At 42.5% G+C, this 22,326-nt stretch overlaps 1 protein-coding gene across 1 annotated transcript in view; it reads right to left on the bottom strand.

The window, feature by feature from the left end:
* Positions 1 to 4,575: 4,575 nt before the first annotated feature.
* Positions 4,576 to 22,326, bottom strand: part of Nsd1 (nuclear receptor binding SET domain protein 1) — a 119,589-nt gene continuing 101,838 nt past the window's right edge. The window contains exons 19-24 of the mRNA XM_051171938.1: positions 21,641 to 21,910; positions 19,633 to 19,749; positions 17,247 to 17,388; positions 13,509 to 13,615; positions 8,457 to 8,661; positions 4,576 to 6,535 (exon numbers count right to left, since the gene is read on the bottom strand). Coding sequence (XP_051027895.1) covers positions 4,923 to 6,535; positions 8,457 to 8,661; positions 13,509 to 13,615; positions 17,247 to 17,388; positions 19,633 to 19,749; positions 21,641 to 21,910 — 2,454 coding nt within the window. The 3' untranslated portion in view covers positions 4,576 to 4,922. The remainder of the gene's footprint in view (positions 6,536 to 8,456; positions 8,662 to 13,508; positions 13,616 to 17,246; positions 17,389 to 19,632; positions 19,750 to 21,640; positions 21,911 to 22,326) is intronic.

Here is a 22,326-nt window from a genome sequence, read left to right as displayed (position 1 = left end):
TTCCTGTCATCCAAGCAACTGGGAAGCAGAAGAAAGGTTAATTCCAGGTTAGCCTGAATTGCACAGTGAGACTTTGTTTAAAAAACAAAACTCTGTGTGTCAGTTTCATTTCTCTTTAAGATAGTTCCTCAAAATACCCTTGAGCGGTAGAGGATTCCTGTGAAGGGACTGAAACTAACACCAGCTACTCCCATCAGAAAGGAAGGCTGTTTAGGCAGCCAGCAGCACCTGGGAGGAAACCCATGTTACTCTTCAAGTGCTCCAAGGAAGGTAGGCTCCTGCTCTTACCCCAAACCAGTCAGTCCTCTGTCTTGTTAAGCTACATCTCCCCAGAGACAATAAAAACACAGGGCAAGGGCCATAAGAGTAAAGTTAAACTTTACTTTACAGTAATTTTTTTCTATATACAAAGAATTACAGTACATGTTTATGGGGACTCCTAGCACAGGGTTCCCCTCTTTTTCACTAGGAGGTTCATTTCCAGCTGACAATCTGTTGGGGCGGGGTGTGTGAGAGAACACAGTGATGGACCTTGGTTGAACCCTTTTCCCCAATTAAAAAATACAGCTTTCTAGTCAGCTTTCTTTGCCAAGACATAGAAAGCTGCTTTCCCATGAGATCCTAGGTGCTGTACTCACCCAGCTTCCACACTCACATACACACAAGGCAGTACTGCCACAACCTGGAGACCACTTGCTTTCTCCACCCTGGACCCTCAGTTTCTGCTCTGCTTCCTGTGTCTGTCTGCTGAGCTGTGCTAAGCTCCGAGGAGATACTACTCCTGGAGCCCCTCATAGACGGATGTTCTTAAAGTCACAGGAAGGTTGCGATAGGGGAAGGACCTCAAAAGAGTTTAACGGTAAGGAAACATCTCCTTTGGGGTTGTAGTTGTCTAAGATAAGCTCTTCTGACTTAAGGAACTTTGCCCTTTCTCTTCATAAGTAATTGATGCTGCCATGAGAGGGGAAGAGGTTGAGAAAGAGAAGGTGATGGATACCCCACAACTATAGTCCTCTTCTAACCTGTCCTAGGCAGGCTGGATAAAGGCTATGCACAAGGTGACCCTAGCCCTAAGAAACTCAGTGGCCATCGCCCTGATCTCTTCCACCTCTGGACTGTACTGAACCACTTCAGGGTTGGGTTGGCAGGCATCACTGACACTGCCTGCCGCCTACCTGTCATAGCAGAAAGGAACCTTTATAAACATCTCCCCAAACAGAAACCTGCATCTTTCATGTCCCCACTCCCTCAACTCTTGGCAGTGCTTATTTATACCATGAGATTAGCACCATCATTACATTGTTTTGTGTACAAAGCAATTATTTGTATTTTAATTTACACTATAGCAACTTCTGTACTGACCCAGGAAACTCAACTGAGAGCAAACTGCTCACAGCCAATCAAAGCTCCTGAAGTAGCTTCCTAGGTCTAAATTACTTGGGATAATTAACAATGAATAGCTCATTTTTAAGAGCAGGAAATTCCTGCTGCTGCTCCTGTCCTGTGATCTACGAGGTGAGGACACTGGGACTCTTCTCATTCAATGACAAACCCCAAGAGGATGACAATATCCTGACCTTTTAGAAAACTTTCAGAGCTGGGGCAAAACCCATCGCATTGAATGTTAACGTTCTCCTGACTGCCCTGCATGGACAACCTGCCACCTTCCTGCCAGTTCTGGACCAACGCTGGAATATAACCCGCAAGTCCAGCTTCGGTGAACTTACAGTGCAGAGCCAGAAGGCTCACTACTGCAAGCCCACACTGTAGTGTGGGTAGAGGATATGAATACCAAATATGCAGAATTGGTCAGGAAAAAAAAAAAAAAAAAAAAAAAACCCTGACACCGTGACCTAAATAATCTCAAACTCAGTAATTTTAGGGAAGCAGGTATCTAAAAATACTTTTTTCCCCTTTTTTTGGGAAAATGATGGCTACCTTCTATTAAAATGGGTTGGCTCCAGCAGGATGAACAAATGAAGTTCTGAATGCAAATTTCAACAATTCCCTCTTAACCTTCCCCTTCTCCCCGCCCCCCCCCCAAACTGAGGAGAAGTATTAGTTGCTACCTAAGAGCACTTCTGCCTTTGGCCTGTCCCTGGGAAGTACTTCCTGGGAGCTGTCTCAGAAGCAGACTCTGGCTATCCAAACTGAAGCAATCAGCCAAATGCCAATGCTGAAATACCACCTGTTCAATGATCAGAAGTTTCTAAAGACTTTCTCTGTGCCAATTCACACCCTTGAAGAAAGGTTATTATAGGATTCAAAAGCAGCCCAGAACTGCAAAGTCACCATCTTCCCGCTGCCATGCACAAGTCATTCCCCCAACAGCACTTGTGTGACCCTCATGCTGTTATCAATGGTTCAGCACCCAAATGTCTAGTTTCCACTCAACAACCCAAGCGTCTTTCAGTGGCCCTGGACAGAGCATGCCTGTCTTGATAAGGACTATTCCTCACCTGTGCCCCGCCCCCCAACCGTCCATTCCACAATCAAATACACAGCTTAGAAGACGTTTTTCCCAGCAGGTCTGAAAGGAAGGCTCCAAAAATGGTAGTGAATGGAAACATCAAAACAAAATACAAGTGGCCAATCGTGACCCCAATCCCCCACACCCTCCTGTCCTGTGAGACACTTCTAGATAGCTGTCAACGCCAATTATCTACTGAAACCTATTTTAGAGAAGCTATGTCAAGACCAAACTTCTCCACTTAAAAGTTTTAATAGCCTGCACCCCACCCCCCAATTCACAGTTTATTTCATGAAACAGAGCTACGGTAACCAAACACACAACAGTGAAAGGAGACTGACAGTGCAGTGCAGATCTTTTTCTGATCACAACTACAGATGACAGGAGAGCAAAGGGCACAGGACTGGCACCAAGCAAACCTACTCATACAACCTAAGAAATCAGGAAAGGGGTCTACTAGCTGCAGCTATATACTTATATTCTCACACATGATAGATATGTAATATAGTGAACTTTAATGACCTGGGTGAATTTCTTTAAAAATATTTTTTTTCATGGTTTAAATTTTTTTAAAAAGAAAATAAGATGCTTTATGTTTTCTCTTCCTTTTGAACAAAGAGCTTTTTCATTTTGATAATGTGGAGAGAAGACGAAAGGGGAGAACTAGGCAGGTGTAATTCAGAGTGGGGGGGGGGGGTGGGGGTGGGGTTCTGAGGGTTTAGTGACATGCAGGGATTAGGCCCCCAAACTTGGGACAGCCCTGCCTCAGCCTCATCCCTCTGCCTGAGTTCAAGTGTCTCAATCCCAGAGACAGACTTTGGGAAGTATAAGCAGATCCTACTTTCAATTTTTATATAAAGCGCAAATGCTTCTATAACCACCACTATTCTTTCCTTTTGAGAAGTGATGAGAGCTAACCTCAATGGGAACTTTGGGAGGAGGAAAATGGAGCAGAATTCTGCTGAGGGTATAAAAGCTGTAACTGAGAGAAAGGCCAGGAGATGCCTTTGTTTGCTAAAGATGCTGAGTTGGCAAAGCAGGTAAGTAAACAAACACATGGTCTGAGGACAAAGGGCAGGTGGGTATGATAGAACTAGCCCAACAGCACTTCCTGTTGTTTGTGAGCTGGGGAAATGGTAGGGCAGGGTAGCACCAACAGATTCCCAGCCCTTCGGCCCCAGCTCAGGGCAGCAGTAACAGATAATCAGCAGTTATGAGGAGTCATCTTAGATCAGACATTGCTCCAGCCTTGTGGAAAGGTTCTGGCTTGCCACTGAGCTAAGTTACCAGGCATGAGCTCTCTGTAACAGAAAGCACAGCAATTTGTAGGGAGGTGGAAAGGGGTTCCTCCCTTGAGATAGGAGGGCACGAGACCGGGAGAGAATTCCCATCAGGATCTGACACTCTTCTTGAAGGTGGTGTGTCTTGCTAGGAGCTTGCCAGAAACCCCCATGTCCACTGCCCGAGACTGAAATCTGAAAGCACCTGAATGTTTGAGGAAATGAGCATCGGGTGGCTCTTGTAAAAGGATTACTGGTAGAAAAGAAAGGTAAGCTTGCCAACTGCCCTTGTCCACTTCTGGGACACTACATTCTCAGAGAGCATCTCCCTCTAACCAGATGCGCCTCCAAGAGCAAATCTTCAGACTGCAACACATAGATTGAGACTGCTGCAGCTGCCCTAGCCAACAGCTCACCTTGGCCTTAGCACCCTTCCACTTACAGAGAAGAGCTTTGTAGATACACACATGCACTTAATGCATGCATGTTTCCCACCAGGAGACATGTTCAATACAGCCACATTCTGGACCACAAAACAAAAACAAAAAAACCAAAAACCCACTTAAAAACGGAACTGGAAACCCATGGCCTAACAGTACTTTCCGCTGTTTCAGAGGTCCTTGAAACCTGCCTGGAGACCCAAGCAGGCACATTAGGCTCATTGGGGTCAGGCCTTATGCAATTCTGTCTCACAATAATGACTAGCTTCCTGACCTAGCACATATCAATACTCAGGAAACTGCCAGTGACTTGAATGAACATCAGATCCTCCTAAAGGTTTATCAGGGGTTCTCAATGGGGCACTGTCGGGCCAGGGATACAGCCTTGAAAGCCCCTGTACTTTCCAACTTGACCAATGGAATTGAATTCCATGCTTGATTCCAGAGTGGACTTTTTATTTGAAGTTGACCACATGTAAAAGTTAGGGCAAAGAGACTCAAGTCTGTCTGTCTCCTTGACTGGGGCCCAACGTATTCCCATACATGGTTCACACAGCCACAAGCCCCCATGGGCTAATGTCACAAGAGTTCTGAGTGTTGGGGTATAAGGAAAGAACAACAGTGGAAGTGTTGGGGATATGTTTGTTTTTCAAGAAGGAAAAAGAAACGAAGATTTCCCTCCCCAAATGGCACCCTGGGGACAGCTTTTCTGGTTATGTGACATTTACTGTATCATTTCTGTTCTGATTCTGCACATTTGCGACTAGAAGGAGCCTGGTTAAGAGCTTGAATTGCATTTTGCTCTGGTTTGGGGTCTTGCCCTCTTCCAAGGGACCAGCAAGTTTGTGCCAATGTCTGTGTGCCCCCAGCAGACCAGCAAGCTTGGGCTAGTGTTTGTCCAGCCACTATGGGCCAAAGCCCTGCCCCTGGTGAGGCTTTTCCCAGGCCCCAGGGACTCTGTTCTGTGGTTGCCAACTTCTTCTCTTCATTGGGGAGGGAAGATGGGATCTTCCCAAGAGACCTGAAGGACTGCCCACTCTTGGCAGTAAGTCCTCTAGATAGCTGCTTCACCTGTTTAACCAGGCCTGGTGCTGGGCCAGGAGGTCCTGGGGTCTGCTCAGCTCCCACAGGAGCTCTTCCTGAGGCTTGGGTTGCTGATTCATATAAAAAAGCCTTGGCAGAAGGTGGAGAAAGAAGTCTGGCCTGGGTGAGTGATTTAACAGCTTGCCAAGGATGTTCTGAAGGAGCTGTTACTTTTCCAGCTGGCTGCAGGGAATCTGACATGCTGCTCTTTTCCACTGCTCGTGGCATATGACCCAGACCCTTGCTAGATGGCCGTGAGCTTGACTCCAGCATCGGCATCTTCTCATCAGCCTGTGGTGTGACTTCATGAGGAGAAGATGCCAGTTCCTTCTGGCGAGGAGTGAGGTCTATGAGATCCATCACCAAAGCAGCTCTGTGCTTTGACTGAGTGTTCTGGTCCACAGGCCTCAGTGCTTTCTCTTTAGCTACCAGAGACTGGACCACAGCTGACAGTACTTTCTCAGGAGGTGGAAGTCTCTGGGTCAAAGAGGCATGGGATTTGTCTGGGGGCCTGTCAGAAATCTGGGCTTTGGGACTGTGGGTGGTCAACAGCCTGTCTGGTGGTGAAAGTCGCAGGCCAGTGGGGGCTGGAGCTTTCTCCACTGATTGGGACTTTGGGCCAACAGCACCTATAGCCTTTTCCAGCCTTGGGTCTGTCATTGCCAGAGGTCTTTCCAGTGGCAGGGACCTGACCAGGGGTGAGGAGCTTGGCTTGGTCACTGGAGAGGCTCTTTCAGATGGCTGAGGTTTTGGTCCTTCTTTAGCAGGTGGCCTGTCCTGTGGCCTCTGGCTGGATACCAAGGACTGGGATTTGGTCCCCGATCCAGCAAGGTCTCTGGCCCTATCTAAAAGGTGGGAACTAGAGTCAGTTTTTTCAGGGGGTCGTTTAGGTAGCAGTGGCCTCTGACAAGTCCCTGTCAGGGCTTTTTTGGAGAGTGGCAGCATCTGGGTGGCATCAGTAGGTGGTTGATCAGACATCTTGGGCCCCTGAGTAGCCATCTCGGATGACTGTTCTGTCAGTTGAGTGCTGGGGCTTGGAGACAGCGGCCCTGGGGGAGGCACATACTCACGGATCTCCCCTGGTTCCAGAGGGTTGGGCCCACAGGGGTCATGTTCAGTACAAGACAGACGCCCATCAAGCTTGGAAATGAAAAGCATCCCTTCTCGGTGCTGCTTGCAAAAGGAGCTGGGGCACATCTCACAAAAGGAGGCCGCTTCCTTCCCACACACGTCACACTGGTGCCAAGGACACTCCCACTTCCCTGAAAACAAGAGTGAACAAAAGCTTAGGGGAAATAGATGCATGTGAGATGAGCCGTGGCTCTAAGACTGGTCCACAGGAGTGGCTGCAAAGCCTCCTTCACACTGCCACATTCTTCAGAGTTCGTGCCACTCACCTGCCATTACTCCTTCCCCAGAATTTCAGCTTCCTCTTCTGCACAAAACAATATATAAAATAACAGCAAAGAATCAAGGTTGAGTAACTAAGTATCAACTAAACACAAGCAAGAGACTATTTCTAGTAAGAAGGGCTGTACAGTAGAAAACCAACCAAATAAACCCCAAAGTTCCTTTTAGATGAAACAATTTTTAATACTTCCACATTTTTTTCTTTCAATTTGTTTATCCTAGAGGAGTTTTATTGCTTAGTTTGCTGTGTTATTTGAGGCAGAGCCCCACTATGAAGCCCAGGGCTGCCTAAACTTATAGTCCTAAGTGTATCACCATGCCCAGCTCTAGACAGCTGTTAAATATTTAACGCAAAGAGGAACATTCCAGCCTTTTAACATTCTTGCTTACTTTCAACAGAAGTAGGATAAATACACACAGTTACAAAAATAATAAGGGAAGCCGACTCACCTTTGCTGAATTTTAAGTCTTGAAACCAGCACAAAACTTTATCTGGATTGTCCATGTAGAATGAGGGGGGAAGACCTAAAACTAACCAAAATTTGTACCTACTTCCCCATGAGTGATAGCATGTAAGCGTTTCCATTCCAAATAAATTAGGCTGTATCTCACTGATAGAGCACAAGCAAGACCATGCTAGTCACACCCTATGCCATAAAGAGTGATAATTAATTATGAAAGAAAAAAAGTCCCTATTTCTACTTCCTAGTTCCAACATTTCAATGTAATGGCTTTCCCTTGTTCTACTGGACTTTCTGCTATATCATGACCCCGGACTACACAAACTGAAAGTAAACACACGCCACTGACTTTTACTCCAAAGTTCTCCACTTTCTATTCATTTAGAGGTAGGCATTAGTGAAAAGTAATGACTTCCCTCTAAAACAACTCCACACACATCTGTTGTCTGTCTTTCACAACAGCTAGCATGTCCAAAGGCTAAAGTCCTAACATCCAAGTCATTGCCCAAAGAAGATCAACTTCTCCCAACAGAAATTCCTGGGTACCTCATCTATCTAAGCGGTTTTGTCAACTGACACAACTACTTCATGCAAAAAGAGAAAGTCTACATTGCAAGGTACGAGACCCCTGCAAGGTTGAGAGAAACTGTGGGTCAAATGCTGTCATGTCAACCATCTTTTACTGACTTGAACTTCTAAGTCTCTTGGTTGCCCTACTCTTCCCTGGAAAGGGAACATGATTTAGTGGCCTTGGGGTCACTAAACCTGTCTTTCAATGAAGTTCTTTCAACTATCTACAACAAGTCATTGTATCAGTCTTAGCTTGTACTTTCTCCATGCACAGACATGCAAATGGACAGAAAACAAACCTTTATGGATTGCTGGAAAGATAAAATAATGTAAATGGAAATAAAAACAAGTTTCTGTTTCCTTTCCTAGAATCTAGATTCTAGGCCTTTGTTGTCATTTATTGTGAAAATAAGAACTTGGTCCAGAGGGGGGGGGGGGGCTGGAGAGGTGGCTTAGTGGTTAAGAGCACAGGCTGCTCTTTCAAAGGGCCCGGGTTCAAATCCCAGCACCCACACAGCAGTTCACAACTGTTTGTAACTCCAGTTTCAGGGGATCTGACACCCTGACACAGATATACATGGAGGCAAAACACCAATATATATAAAAAATAAAATAAGAACATAAACCAGACCTCTCACTGTGGGCATGTGCTCACAAATAGCATTCTCTTTCAGACTGAAGCAAATGGCATCAGATTCTGAAAATCAGACAAGGAGTGCTCTGAATGGACTTTGGCACCAACCTGCTGGTCGCTTGGTCAGATTGAGACAGTCTGCATGGTAAACCTTCGGGCAGCCTGGCTTCTTGCAGGAGACGAGCTGACCACCATCCCCACAGCTGAAGCACTCATCCTCTCTTTCCTTTGTGACTTCACCCTGGCTCCTGCGCTTCCCATGAGGCTTCCTCTTGAATTTCCTTGACTTTTCTTCCGTGACAATGGGCTGATTCTAGAGGTCAGATATTGATCAATCAACATCCTGTCAACAACTCAGGTTTGTAATCTTAACTAGATTAACTATCCTTTCAACCTCAATTTCTCCTCTGGAAAAAGACAACACTCAAGAGACTGCTGTGAAGATAAAGAGAAAATGCAGGAAGGCACCATGGCATACAGATGCCCAATTCATTTTAGCATTAACTATAATCTTAAAAATAAAACAAGCCGGGTGTGGTGGCGCACGCCTTTAATCCCAGTGCTGAGGAGGCAGAGGCAGGCGGATCGCTGTGAGTTCAAGGGCAGCCTGGTCTACAAAGTGACTCCAGGACAATCAAGGATACACAGAGAAACCCTGTCTCGAAAAACCAAAAATATAACAACAACAACAAAACAAAACTATTTAGGGGTGAAGAGATGACTCAGCAATTAAGAGCACTTGCTTTTTCAGAGAAGCCAGGGTAATTTGGAGCAGCCACATAGCAGCTCACAACCACCTGTAACTCAAACTCTAGGGGCTCAGATACCCTCTCCTAGCCTATGTTGGCACCAGGCATGCAAGTGGTACATATAAGAAAGCAAAACACTCATTATCATAAAATAGAATAAAAATGTAAAATATGTATTAAACTGATTTATTGTGTTCAAACTGTCAAGCTTTGAGCACTGGGAATGCTTCTCATTTGGCTGTGTCCTTGTGACACAGTGCCATCACTGTATATTTTACTGCTTCTTTAATTAAAAAAACAAAATAAATCTGTTGTTTTATTTTTGAGAAAGTGTCTCTATTATGTAGCCGGCCTATCCTGATAGTTACTATGCTGACCAGGCTGGCCTCAAACCCAAATAGATCCACCTGCCTCTGATTCACAAGTGCTGGGATTAAGGAATACACAACCATGTCCAGCTTAAAAAACAAACAAACAAACAAAAAACAAACAACAACAAAACAAAAACAAAACTCTCATCCACTTATTGTGTCTGTGTATGTGTATGGATACAAACGTACCATGGTGTTTGTGCATTTGTGTGAAAGTCAGAGGACTTTGAAGGTTCTGTTCCCTTCTTTGGGTCTTTGGAGACTAAATTCAGGTCATCAGGCTTGGCAGCAACCACCTTTACCTGTTGAACCATATTTCTAGCTTTTATTATTTTGCTATTTTCTGAGACAGAGTCTTGTATATAGCTCAGACTGACTGTAAATTGCCATCATCCCTTGTCAATCTCCCTAGTGCTGGGATTATATGAATATGGTACTACATCCTGCGACTTAACCCTCTTGTATAATAGTCTTTAAATTTGAATGAAACAAGAGAAATATACTTTTCATGAACACAGAAGACTAATATTAAAGGCCACCCACTTTATAAATTTTTTGGTGTTTATATAATCTCAAAACTGAAGGTTATAATTCCAGTACTCAGGAGGCAGAGGCAGGCAGATCTCTGAGTCTCAGGACAGAGTGGTCTATAAAGTGTCCAGGACAGCCAAGGCTACACAGAGAAATCCTGTCACCGAAAACAAAACAAAACCCCCCAATCCCAATCAACCAAAAGAACAAACCCTAAAGATTCCTGTGTGGACAATTATGGTTACTAATTTATTCAAGAAACCTTCACTGAACAATTCATTAGGAAGACAGACAATTAGGTCTTTGTTTTCAACAGGACACCTGTAGGTCAGATGAGATGAATGTCTACAACTTCCCATAAGGTCTTTGTTTAGCCAACAATAAGGCTCATCTAGAAAAAAAAAAAAAAAAAAAAAAAAAACAACAACTAACCAACCCACTAAGCCTGGTGTGGTGGTGTACACCTGTAATTCTAGCACTGGGGGATTGAGGCAGGTTGGTCTCTGTGAGTTTAAGGCCAGCCTGGTCTACAAAGCAAGTCCAGAACAGCCAGGGCTTCACAAAGAAACCCTCTGTAGAAAAAAACCAAAAAAATCAAAACCAAACCAAACCAACCAACCCAAAAAACCAAAACCAAACCAAACCAAAAACCAAACCAAAAAAGCAAACCCTAAACTCCAAGCCCCTCCTATTCTGACAGGATTCAATGATATCCACGTCTCAACTGTGCTCTGGTACTTCATTATCACTGTTTCATACATGAAATGTCACCTCACAAGGACGTGACCCTATTAACTATGGGATAAATAAATTCCATTATTATTGTAACATAGGAAATACAGCACCAATTAGCCATCAACTAAACAAAACCTAATGTAACATAGAGATTTTCCTAACCTAACAAGATAAAATACTAATGGATATTATTCACTTTCACAGATTGTACTCAAAACAATGTAATACTTATTGGTTCCTATGCATTTTTCACTTAAAAAAAAAAATTTATTATTATGAATAATGCTCTGTCTGCATGTACACTCGTAAGCCAGAAGAGGGCATCAGATCACATTATAGATGGTTGTGAGCCACCATGTGGTTGCTGGGACTTGAACTCAGGACCTTTGGAAGAGCAGTCAGTGCTCTTAAGCTCTGAGCCAGCTCTCCAGCCCAAATTTTTCACTTTTTAACATTGAGCTTCACAAACAAAATGGGAAACACCCAACTGGAGTCACTGTGTAGCCATTTTTGCACACCTTGAAATTTCAGAACCACTGTTATAGAAAAATCTTGAGGAATCCAAGATATTCACCTAATAGTCAGACCATGACACAAACACTTAAAACAGCCACTAAAAATTGATGGCATGGTAGTTCATTTCTTGAATTCCAGAACTAAGGAAACAAAGCAAACAGATCTCTATAAGTTAGAGGCTAGGTATTCTGGTCTACAGAGAACGTTTCAGGCCATCTAGGCTCCACAGTCAGACCCTGTCTCAAAAGAAAAGAAAAGAACAGAGAAGAGAAAAAAAGAAGAAAAAGAAAAAGTACATACCAATAAGGACATTTTCAAATAGAATTTAACAAAATCAGGATAAAGATTTGCAAATAAGTCAGACATGGTGGCACATTCTTTTAATCCTAGCATTCGGAAGTCAGAGGTAGATGGATCTTTGTAAGTTTGAGGCTAGCCTGGTCTACGAAGTGAGTTCCGGTACAGCAAGAGCCACAACAGTGAAACCATGCATGTCTCAAAAACAACAAGTAGATGAAAAGGAACCATAAAGGTTCTGAGAAATGACTCAACAGATAAAGGTACTTATGTTAAAGTGTGATGTTCACATGTTTTCCCTAAGTTGGCTTTGACTACTCTACTGCACTCACCTGTGTATGTACACACAAAATAAATAAATGGAAATAAACAACAAAAACCTTCAGTGAAAAACATTAGTCATTGGGTGGTTGTAGCAGCCAGGGATACACAGAGAAACCCTATCTTGAAAAACAAGAACCAAATTTGGATGTGGTGGCACATATCTTTAATCCCAGCACTCGGGAGGCAGAGGCAGGTGGATCTCCTTGAGTGCAAGGCCAGCCTGGTCTACAAAGCAAGTCCAGAACAGCCAAGGCTACACAGAGAAACCCTGTCTTGAAAAAAACAAAACAATCAAAACCCCAAAACCACCAGAAAATAAAATAAAAATCACCAACTCCCCAAACAAACAAACAAAGCCAAACCAAACAATACAAATAAAAAGCAAAAACCCAGCCAGGTATAGGGGTGCACACCTCTAATCTCAACATGTAAGGGACAGAGACAGGAAGACAGACTCAAGCTCAAGGCTATTTTGGACAAGACAGTGAGAGACTCTTTAAAAACAGAAAAAGCATGGGAGGCATGAAGAGCAGCACTGACTGTTCTTCCAGAGGACTTAGGCTTGATCCTAAACGCCCACAAGGATACTTACAGTTGTTTCTAATTCCAGTTCTAAGGGTTCCAATGCTTTGTGACTTTTGTGGCTACTGAATGCCATGTGATGCAGACATATATAAATCAAAACACCAATACATATAACATAAATGACAAATCTCCTTAACAATTATAGCACTGTAAATTAGATCAGTGTGCATAAACAATGTTTATATTTTGTGGTAATGGCTAGATTAAGTTTTCTATGTGTATTTTTTGGTGGCAAACCCAAGACTTTTAGCGTGGGACAGGAAAGCATCCTACTACAGAGCTACATCATCAGTCCAGGATTCTACTTCTTATTTTGTGGGTAGGGAGTATTTAGTTTTTCAAGACAGGATTTCTCTGTATAACCCTAGCTGTTCTGGATTAGCTTTGTAGACCAGGCTGCCCTGAAACTCACAGCACTCCGCTTGTCTCTGTCTCCCTGAGTGCTGGGATTAGACGTGTATGTTACCACACCTGGATCAGTATTCTATTTCTTTTCTTTCTTTTTAAAGATTTATTATGTATACGGTGTTCTGCCTGAATGTACACCTGCACACCAGAAGAGGGCATCAGATCTCATTATAGGTGGTTGTGAGCCACCATGTGGTTGCTGGGAAATGAACTCAGGACCTTTGGAAGAGCAGCCAGTGCTCTTCACCGCTGAGCTATCTCTCCAGCCCTCAGTATTCTATTATTAACTTTGGTATTATAGTGTAGTAATCTACTGATACTTCTAGAAAGAAAAGAAAAGGAAAAACAAAAACAAAAAACAAACAAACAAACAAACAAAAAAACGGCACACAAATGCCCAGGAAATCTTAGAAGGTATGAGGTGAGCTGAGACCAGGAAGAAGAAACCTATTTCATAGTGCCCTCCCCCTAGCAATTCCAACTAGACCATGAGAACACATACACACTAAGCTGTCAGTGACACTGCTGATAATCACTCCCATTATTTCAGAGATAGCTTCTCAAATGAAGACTTGTCCCTAGAACTGCCCCAGCAATGGTATAGGGAAGATAAATCATTGTTCTAACATAAAAGTGGTAGGTACCTTTGGCCTCACACCCAAGAAGCCACTGCAGTTCGGGGCTCCACATTTACAGACGGTTTTTCCATTTCCAAGACATTCTAGGTTGTAATTGAAGGTAAGTTCAGTGCCTGCATAAAAGACCACAAAAGATATTAAAATATATGGTTATATTATTTCTTAATTAATTATAAATGACATTAACATCTAATAGTGTAATTTAGTTTTATCTTTTGATGACATAGTCCTGGCTAACCTGGAACTTACCCTGTAGACCAGGTTGACCTTCAACTCAGAGATCCTCCTTGCCTCTGGCCCTGAGTGCAATAGCATACCCAGGTAAGAATAATTTTAAGAGAACAAAAATTTTAATCTATGTTAGTAATTGGTTAACTTAATATACTAACTCACTAACAAAAATAAATACACAACTTGGTGATAGGATATTGGCCTATACCTGCAATCCCAGCACTCAAAGGCAGAGGCAGGAAGATCACTCTATAGTGAGTACTACACTAGTGAGTGAGATCATAGCTCAAGACAACAAAACAAAAAACATCTCAGAAGATGGCTAAATGGTTAAAAGCACTTACAATGTAAGCCTAAGGACTTGAGTCTGAATTTTGAGAAACCACATGAAAGCTGAGTCAGAGTGGAGCTTGGAGAATCCCTGGAAGCTCACAGAAGGGCCACCAAGGTTGGTGTAAGCAGCAAAAAACAAACAAAGAAGTCCTGTCTCTGAACAAGACAAGAGCACCTGATGATGTCTTCTGATCTGAACATGCTTATTGCTGTCGCATGTGTGTGCTCTAGCCCCTCTATCAGTGGGCCAGGCAGGAGGAATGCAAATTTGAAGTTATGTGCCAGTGTTCCTGTGAATACCCTTAATTTGGCAGCATTGAGCACAATAGGCATTTCATTGCAAAGTAATACTATAAGGAAAGTAAGATCACAGATTGGTGACACATGCTAGTTATGACATAACCTGGCTAGATGATCTGAACTTGGAGTAGCTTCACTCATCCCTAGACAATGTCTCATGTAGACCAGGCAGGGCTCCAACCAACAGTATAGCTGAGGAACTGCTAATGTTTCTACATCCACTTCTGGAGTACTGAGATTGTAAGACTGTGCTGCAGGGCTGGAGAGGTGGCTCAGCGGTTAAGAGCACTGAATGCTCCTCCAGAGGTCCTGAGTTCAACTCCCAGCAACCACATGGCGACTCACAACCATCTATAATGTGATGTAATGTGCCCTGTATAAATAATAAATAAATCTTAAAAATAAATAAATAAATAAATAAAGAATGTGCTTCCATAGCAGGCCAAATATCCCAGTTTATAAATGGAGAAATAATAACATAAATCAATTGAGAGAATATATACAACAGTAAAATTTAAAGACCAGTGTACAAGACTAGGGGCACAGCTCACTTGCCTAGTATGTGAGAAACCCTGGGATTATCCCTAGCAAAGCCTTCCCGCAATTAAAAAACAAACAATTAAACAAAAGAACCAAACAAACAACAAAAGCCCCAAACCATAGCACACAGATTAAGGTACAAGCTGGGCAAGGTAGCAGAAACCTGTAATCCCAGAAGTTAGAAGGCTGAGTTAGCCACTGTCTCAAACAACAGATCTCAACAGAACAAAGACATAAGTCAAACTTGACTTTATTGAATCAGAACTGAAAGGAAATAAAACACCCAGAACTAAAACGCAAAAGTTGGTGGGCCTAACAGATATAAGAATGTTATATGAGCTGGACATAGTGGTGCACACCTTTAACCCCAGCACTCGGGAGGCAGAGGCAGGCGAATCTCTGTGAGTTCGAGGCCAGCCTGGTCTACAAAGTGAGTCCCGGAAAACCAAGGCTAAGACAGAGAGACCCTGTCTCAAAAAAAACCAAAAAAAAAAAAAAAAAGAGAGAGAGCTACATGAGTATGAGCTGCCTGGGTAAAGTGCTCACAGGAGCATGTAAGATCAGTTATTCATAGCTAAAGCCATGTAGTTTCAGGAATATTAATAAATGCAGACTGATAGTCTATTTTTTATTTAAAAACTTAAAACATTTGTTCTGTGTGTGTGTGTGTGTGTGTGTGAGTGTGTGTCTGTGTGTGTGTGTGTGTGAGAGAGAGAGAGAGAGAGAGAGAGAGAGATGGGAAGAGGGAAAGGGAGAAGGAGAGAGGGAGAATGTTGTATGCATGTGTGGAGGTCAGTGGACAACTTGAGTGCTTGAGGTGGTTTTCTCTTTCCACTTATGTGGTTCTGGGAATCCAACGGGGGTCATCAGGCTTGGCCAGCAAGTGCTTTTTACCTTCTCAGCCATCTTGTCTGTCCTAACATACATTCTAACAGGGTGACCAAGAAAGACAGGCTTTCATCAGATGTTAGAAATCATTATTTCTTTCTTTAGCTGAACAAAATATAAAGCCAAGTGACTTATACTTAAGACTCATGTTGTAGAAATAAGGATGATCTGCAGTCAGTTTACTGAGTCTGGGAAAACCACAACAACAAATCCCACACAACCAAGACCAACCAAGGCGTGGCTCCCATTGCACACTGCCTGTAGAATTACTGGTCCAAATATGGGTGATGCTACTTATCTTATTCTCATTTAAAAAATTATGAGTAGGAGATAGTGGTGTAGCATAGTAAGTTTCAGGCCAGCCAGAACAACACATTAGATTTTGTCTTAAAACATACAAAAACACCGACCAACCACCCAAAATACAATAGAAGTCTAGAGATAGTGGCTAAGAGTATTTATTGTGCTGGGTGTGGTGGCGCTCACCTGTAATACCAACACTCAACAGGCAAAGACAGGCAGATTTCTGTGAGGTCAAGGCCAGCCTGGTCTACAGAGCAAGTCTAGGACAGCCAGGGCTCTTTTCTACAGAGAAACACTGTCTCGAAACCAAACCAACCAACCAACCAACCAAACAAACAAACAAAAACAAGAACAAAATGGAGATATAATTTTAACCATCTTAGTATGTATGCCTGTCTAGGGGATCTGACACCCTCCCACAGACATCCATATAGGCCAATGTACCTAAAAAAACAAACAAACAAAAAAAAAACAAACAGACAAACAAAAAACATCAAAAAACCCCCACGAAACAAAAACCAAACAAGCCATAACTGTCTCCTCCCCTAAAAAGAGGAAGGGAGGGAGAAAGAGAGCGAGAGAGACAGAGAGATAGAATATGAGACTCTGGTGAGTAGGAGCAGTTATTGGAAGAGAGAGAAGTAGGAAGAATTTCAGTTGGGAAAGATGGAAATCTTCTGGGGCAGATGTTAATAGTTGTACAACGTATACCTTAGAACTGTACAGCTAAGATGGTTAAAATTATAAATTATATCTACTGCATCAGATCAAAAAAAGAAAATACTGAAAAACAAAATTAAAAAAAAAAATGCCCAAGTACCACATGAAAAGTCTTTTTATTTGGGGGGGGGGGGTTGTTTTTGTGTTTTGAGACAGGATTTCTCTGTGTAGCCTTGGCTGTCCTAGACTCACTCTGTAGACCAGGCTGAAATCAAACTCACAGAGATCCACCTGCCTCTGCCTGCCCAAGTGCTGGGATTACAAGTGTGTGCCAGCACTACATATGGCACCACCTGGAAAGTATGTGCTTACATATCCTTGGGAATTGGGAGCATTTCTTTCCAAGCGGAGTACACAGATGATTTTCAGATGGCAAATGAAGAACTTGAAACTCAGGTCTTAGCTCCAGAATCTTTAAATGAGTCTTACCTGCTTTAATGTCACTCAAAGCAAAAAGACCAACACGGGTATCTCCATTCACAGACCACTTCTGTGTCTCGCAGTTAGGCTGGCAGCAGTGATTCATGAACCGAGCATAGTTCCCTTTGGGACCAGCATCAATAATTCGATCCTAAAATTCCAAGAAAAGCTACTTGTGAGGTTTCCTGAGACCCCTGCTATGAAGAAAACTAGATAATCATTCTTTCTAATAAGGTGAAGTGGTTGCTTTTAAAATCAAATGGTTCTACATATGCTACCCATGGACAAGGAAGCACCATCAAAAAACAAAACAAAAAACAAAACAACTACCAACTCTATTTGGAAGGTTATGGTTCAGATACACTCAAGAGGACACTAAACGATAAGAGTTTGACAATGTGTGTGACAGACCCACCTAGGGGCTCTGATATATACTCAAGTTTAAGAGCCACTTTGCCAGAGAAGCAGCAGCTTCTATTTTCTAGTTAGAAACTTTTTAGAGCAGGGGCACATTAGAAATCATTTACTGGAGTTTAAGTACCCATGCCGAATCCCTATCCCAAACTATAATCAGAAAGTCTGCAGAAGGGCTCATCAACGCAGGAGTACAACTTAAGTATTTGAGCCAGGAAACTGGGACAGACGGGAGGACATCCTATTGGGACTCTAGATGAGAGAAGCATGGGAGAATAGCAAAGTAGAAGGATCCAGAGGGTCCTAGAAACCTACAAGAAGAACATTATGATAGGCAGATTTGGGCCCAGGGGTCCTGCTCAAACTATGGCACCAGCCAAGGATAGTACATGCAGTAAACTTCGAACCCCTACCCTGATCTAGGCAATGGACAGGACATTCTCCACAGTTGAGTGGAGAGTGGGGTCTGACTTTCACATGAACTCTGGTGCCCCATATTTGACCATGTCCCCTGGAGGGGGAGACCTGGTGGCACTCAGAGGAAGGACAGCAGGCTACCAAGAAGAGAATTGATACCCTATGAGCTTATACAGGGGGAGGAGGTCCCCCTCAGGAACAGTCATAGGAGAGGGGAGTAGGGGGAAAATGGGAGGGAGGGAGAAATGGGAGGATACCAGGGATGGGATAACCATTGAGATGTAACAAGAAAAAATTAAAAAAAAAAAAGTATTTGAGGAGGTAACAACCACACAAGAGGTATGAGTCCAAGCAAGACGGCTCACAAATGTAATCCCAACTACTGAAGAATGCTGAGGTATGACAATGGCAGCTTCCAGGACAGCTCAGGTAAGACTCTAATTCAATTCAACTGTAATAATCCAACCTAAAGTAACTAACGTAATAACAAAGCATAAAATAACAAAACAAACTGGGTGGTGCACGCCTTTAATCCTAGCACTCAAGAGAGAGGTAGGTGGGTCTCTCTGAGTTCAAGGCAGCCTGATTTGTAGATCTGAGCTTCAGAATAGCAAGGGCTGTTACACAGAGAAACCCTGTCTGGAAAAACAAACAAACAAACAAACAGCAAAGAACATAAAGTGAAATAGGCTGAAAATCTAGTTCAGTTATATGATATTTGACTAGGTTCAATTCTTATACTAAGAAGAGAGAACTCTAAATTATTTTTTATTACTGGAATCTAGTATTCAAGCACAAAGAACTACAGATACATAAGACATATTAGAAAATTTCTTCTAAAACATAATTCCAGTGACTACTAAAATAAAACATTAGGGGGGGCAGAGACCTGGAATAATATGGGCATGGTGGTGCACAGCTTTAATCCCAGCACTCGAGAGACAGAGGCAGTTGGAACATTTTGAATTCAAGGCTAGCCTGGTCTACAAAGCAGTTCCAGGACAGCCAGGGGAACACAGAGAAACTCTGTCTTGGAAAAAAAAAAAAAAACCAAAAACAGGAATAAATACCCAATTTCTTGAGTTTTTACAATTTATATCACGGTTCTCAATCCAAAAGATCATCAAAACTCACAGGCATTTATATTATGGTACATAACAGTAACAAAATTACAGTTATGAAGTAGCAAGGAAAATAATTTTATGATTGGGGGTCACCACAAAATGAGAAACTGTATTGAAGGGATACAGTGTCAGGAAGGTTGAGAACCTCTGCTCTCTACATGATCCTCACAATACACTAGTTAAAAATTAAGAAATTACATTTCCAGTTAATAAAATAAAAGGTAAAAGACTGTTAACTCTTGTGGTCTTTTCATATACTTTTATAGCATAAAACCCCCAATTTACATTAGATCATTCAAAGAGAGCACTGAAAACTGAAAACAGCTCTATTGTCTTTTTGGGTAGAGCCATTCTAATTCTCTCCAGAACCAAGATCTACAAAGTTCTTATGTATATGGACAAACACACATTCAAATACAAAATGATTCTGCATCACTTACTTTATCTAGAGTGAGCATATAGAAATTAGTGATGTCATGTTCTTGTGCGTAACGGATCCGAGATCTACACTCTTCTTCATCTATTAGCTCACCCACATATTCATTCACAAATTCACCCTAGAATAAAAATCACTCAGAACTTAATGGTAAAAGTACAGTGATGTTCACATGTACAACTCTTATTTTAGATTTATTTATTTATTATTATATATGCAGTGTTCTGCCTGCATGTACATCTGCACACCAGAAGAGGGCATCAGATCACATGATAGATGGTTGTGAGCCACCGTGTGGTTGCTGGGAACTGAACACATGACCTCTGGAAGAGCTCTTAACCACTGAGCCATCTCTCCAGCCCACAACTTTTATTTTAAGAAGTACTTAATATGGGTGATTTCCCCAAAGTAGATTTTATGCATTTTATTATTTACAATGTTTTAATCAGTTATTGAAGAAAATCACTGCCTCACTCTCACCAGCAGAAAAGCATCAAGATACAAGGCACAAGGTCCACCAGCATTTAAGACTGAAGTCACCTGACTAAGGGCCTGAAAGCCAGTTTCTCAAGTACCTTATCTTTCTTGGAGCTGTTTACGTCCCTTCTACATTTCACACCACTGTCCATTCCATTCTGGATAGTACAATTATACCTGCTTTTACCAATTACTTTTGAGATTTAATCTTGTTCTTGGCTGGCAAACAAGATAAATATTTAGTAAATACCTAAATAAACCAAGCTATAATCCTTGTGCTTCCTAAAAACCTCAAGAAGCCATGGACACTGGCAGACATCTGTTATGGCAGTTTTGGTTTCTTAGGTATGTTATGTAAACATGTTTTTCTTTAATCCTGGGTGTGGGATATGAGACTGTCCACAGCAGCAGACTATTTGCCTCATGCAGCTCTGAGAAGGGAGTGGTCTTTGCTAGCTATAATTAGTTTAATTATGAGGACTCTGGAGAGGAGATAAATGTCAGAGCCCCAAGGGGGAGTGGCTCAGAGAAGGAAGAAGAATGCTGTTGCTCTTGGTGGCTATTGCTGCAGTGTGATGAGAAGTCTTGAGATATCCTGAAAGAAAGATTTGTATATTGGGCCCAAAGAACAGCCAGCAGGAAGTAGCTAAAGAGAACCACACCCCTTCTCCCCACTAACCTTTCTCTCCTACCTGGGGTTAGGGTGTTGGAAGGCATTAAAAGTGTGCCTACATGATGGGCGTGGTGGTGGCGCACACCTTTAATCCCAGGGGCGCAGAGACAGAGGATCACTTAGAGTTTGAGGCCAGTCTGGTCTACAAAGCAAGTCTAGGACAGCCAGGGCTACACAGAGAAATTGAAAAACAAACAAGTAACAAAAAATGGAGACCTATACATACATATAATCCCAGCACTGAAAACTCTGTCTCAAAAAACAAAAAGCAAAACAAAGAAAAAAAGAAACCTCAACAAAATTCTTCAGAAATAATGATAAGGTTTATTTTACTAAATTGTCAAGTAAGACTTATTTTTTCTATCCAGAATATACACTATTTCTGTTAAAAACTTGAAGAACCTGTAGCTTCCCTTGGAAATGCCCATAGATGTGCCTTCAGATGGAGGAGGTGGTGAAGGCCTCCACATTTCATGTTGAAGATGCCCTGTATGTTAACTGAGGAAAGCTCTACACTGCTTGTCACACTTATTAACCCAAACTGTCTTCTCCTTACTAAACTATTTTATTAAAAGACTGTAACCATCTCGTTTTCCTTATCTTCAGTACTGGCTCAAGAATTTCACAAAAGAGTAAATGATTGTAATATCTCTATGAATTTCTTATTTTATTATTCTGCATAGGGAACATGACCAATGTAATGACTTTTGATGACATTATCCATTCCTAACCTTCTATACTTTAGAGCGCATTATAAGCTCTGACTATGCGTCCTTTATGTAATATTTCTCACATTCATCAGGAAGGACCAGTTATATCAAGCAATAATTATTTTTATCTCATAATTTAAGTTTTTCTTTACCTTTTTAATATCTGTTTTTGTCCGGAGACCCCAGCCCCTCTGTAATGTGCGGAAAATTTCAACATCTGGATACTGGCGCTTGCTGAAGCACTGGTTTTGACAGCGCCCTCCAGCAGGACACACTGTGGGATGGCACTCATAGAGCAGCATGCGGTTGATGCACTCGGAGTCTATCCCACAGGGGTTCTCATCAGTAGCCTTACAGTTGCAACGGGGAATTTCTGACAAGTCTGCAGTGAAGATCTGTACCCTGCCAATAGGACGGTTCACCTGGAGAAGCACATAGCATGATATCGGGTAAGTCAACATACAACAATCCAGAACCTTCACTAGACAGTATCACTACTTTCAAGTGAGGCGACACATTTTTCAAGCCAGGCGTGCTGGTGTATATATATGAGAGACTCTGACAGACCACAAGTTAAAGGCAAGCCCCGACAACTGAGACCCATCTCCAAATTAAAAAGGGGTGGGAGACTCTAATTTGGTGGTTAGAATGCTTGCCTATAATCTCTAGCACTAGGGGGGGGGGGAAAACCAATTTCAAAGTTGTTAGGCCAAGTCGGGCATAGTGGCGCACGCCTTTAATCCCAGCACTCAGGAGGCAGAGGCAGGCGGACTGCTGTGAGTTTGAGGCCAGCCTGGTCTACAAAGTGAGTGCAGGATAGCCAAGGCTAAAACAGAGA

This window comes from Acomys russatus, chromosome 3, assembly GCF_903995435.1.
Source record: "Acomys russatus chromosome 3, mAcoRus1.1, whole genome shotgun sequence".
NCBI lineage: Eukaryota > Metazoa > Chordata > Mammalia > Rodentia > Muridae > Acomys > Acomys russatus.
Note: the sequence above shows the minus strand (reverse complement) of the source record. Positions and strands in the feature narration are given on the sequence as shown.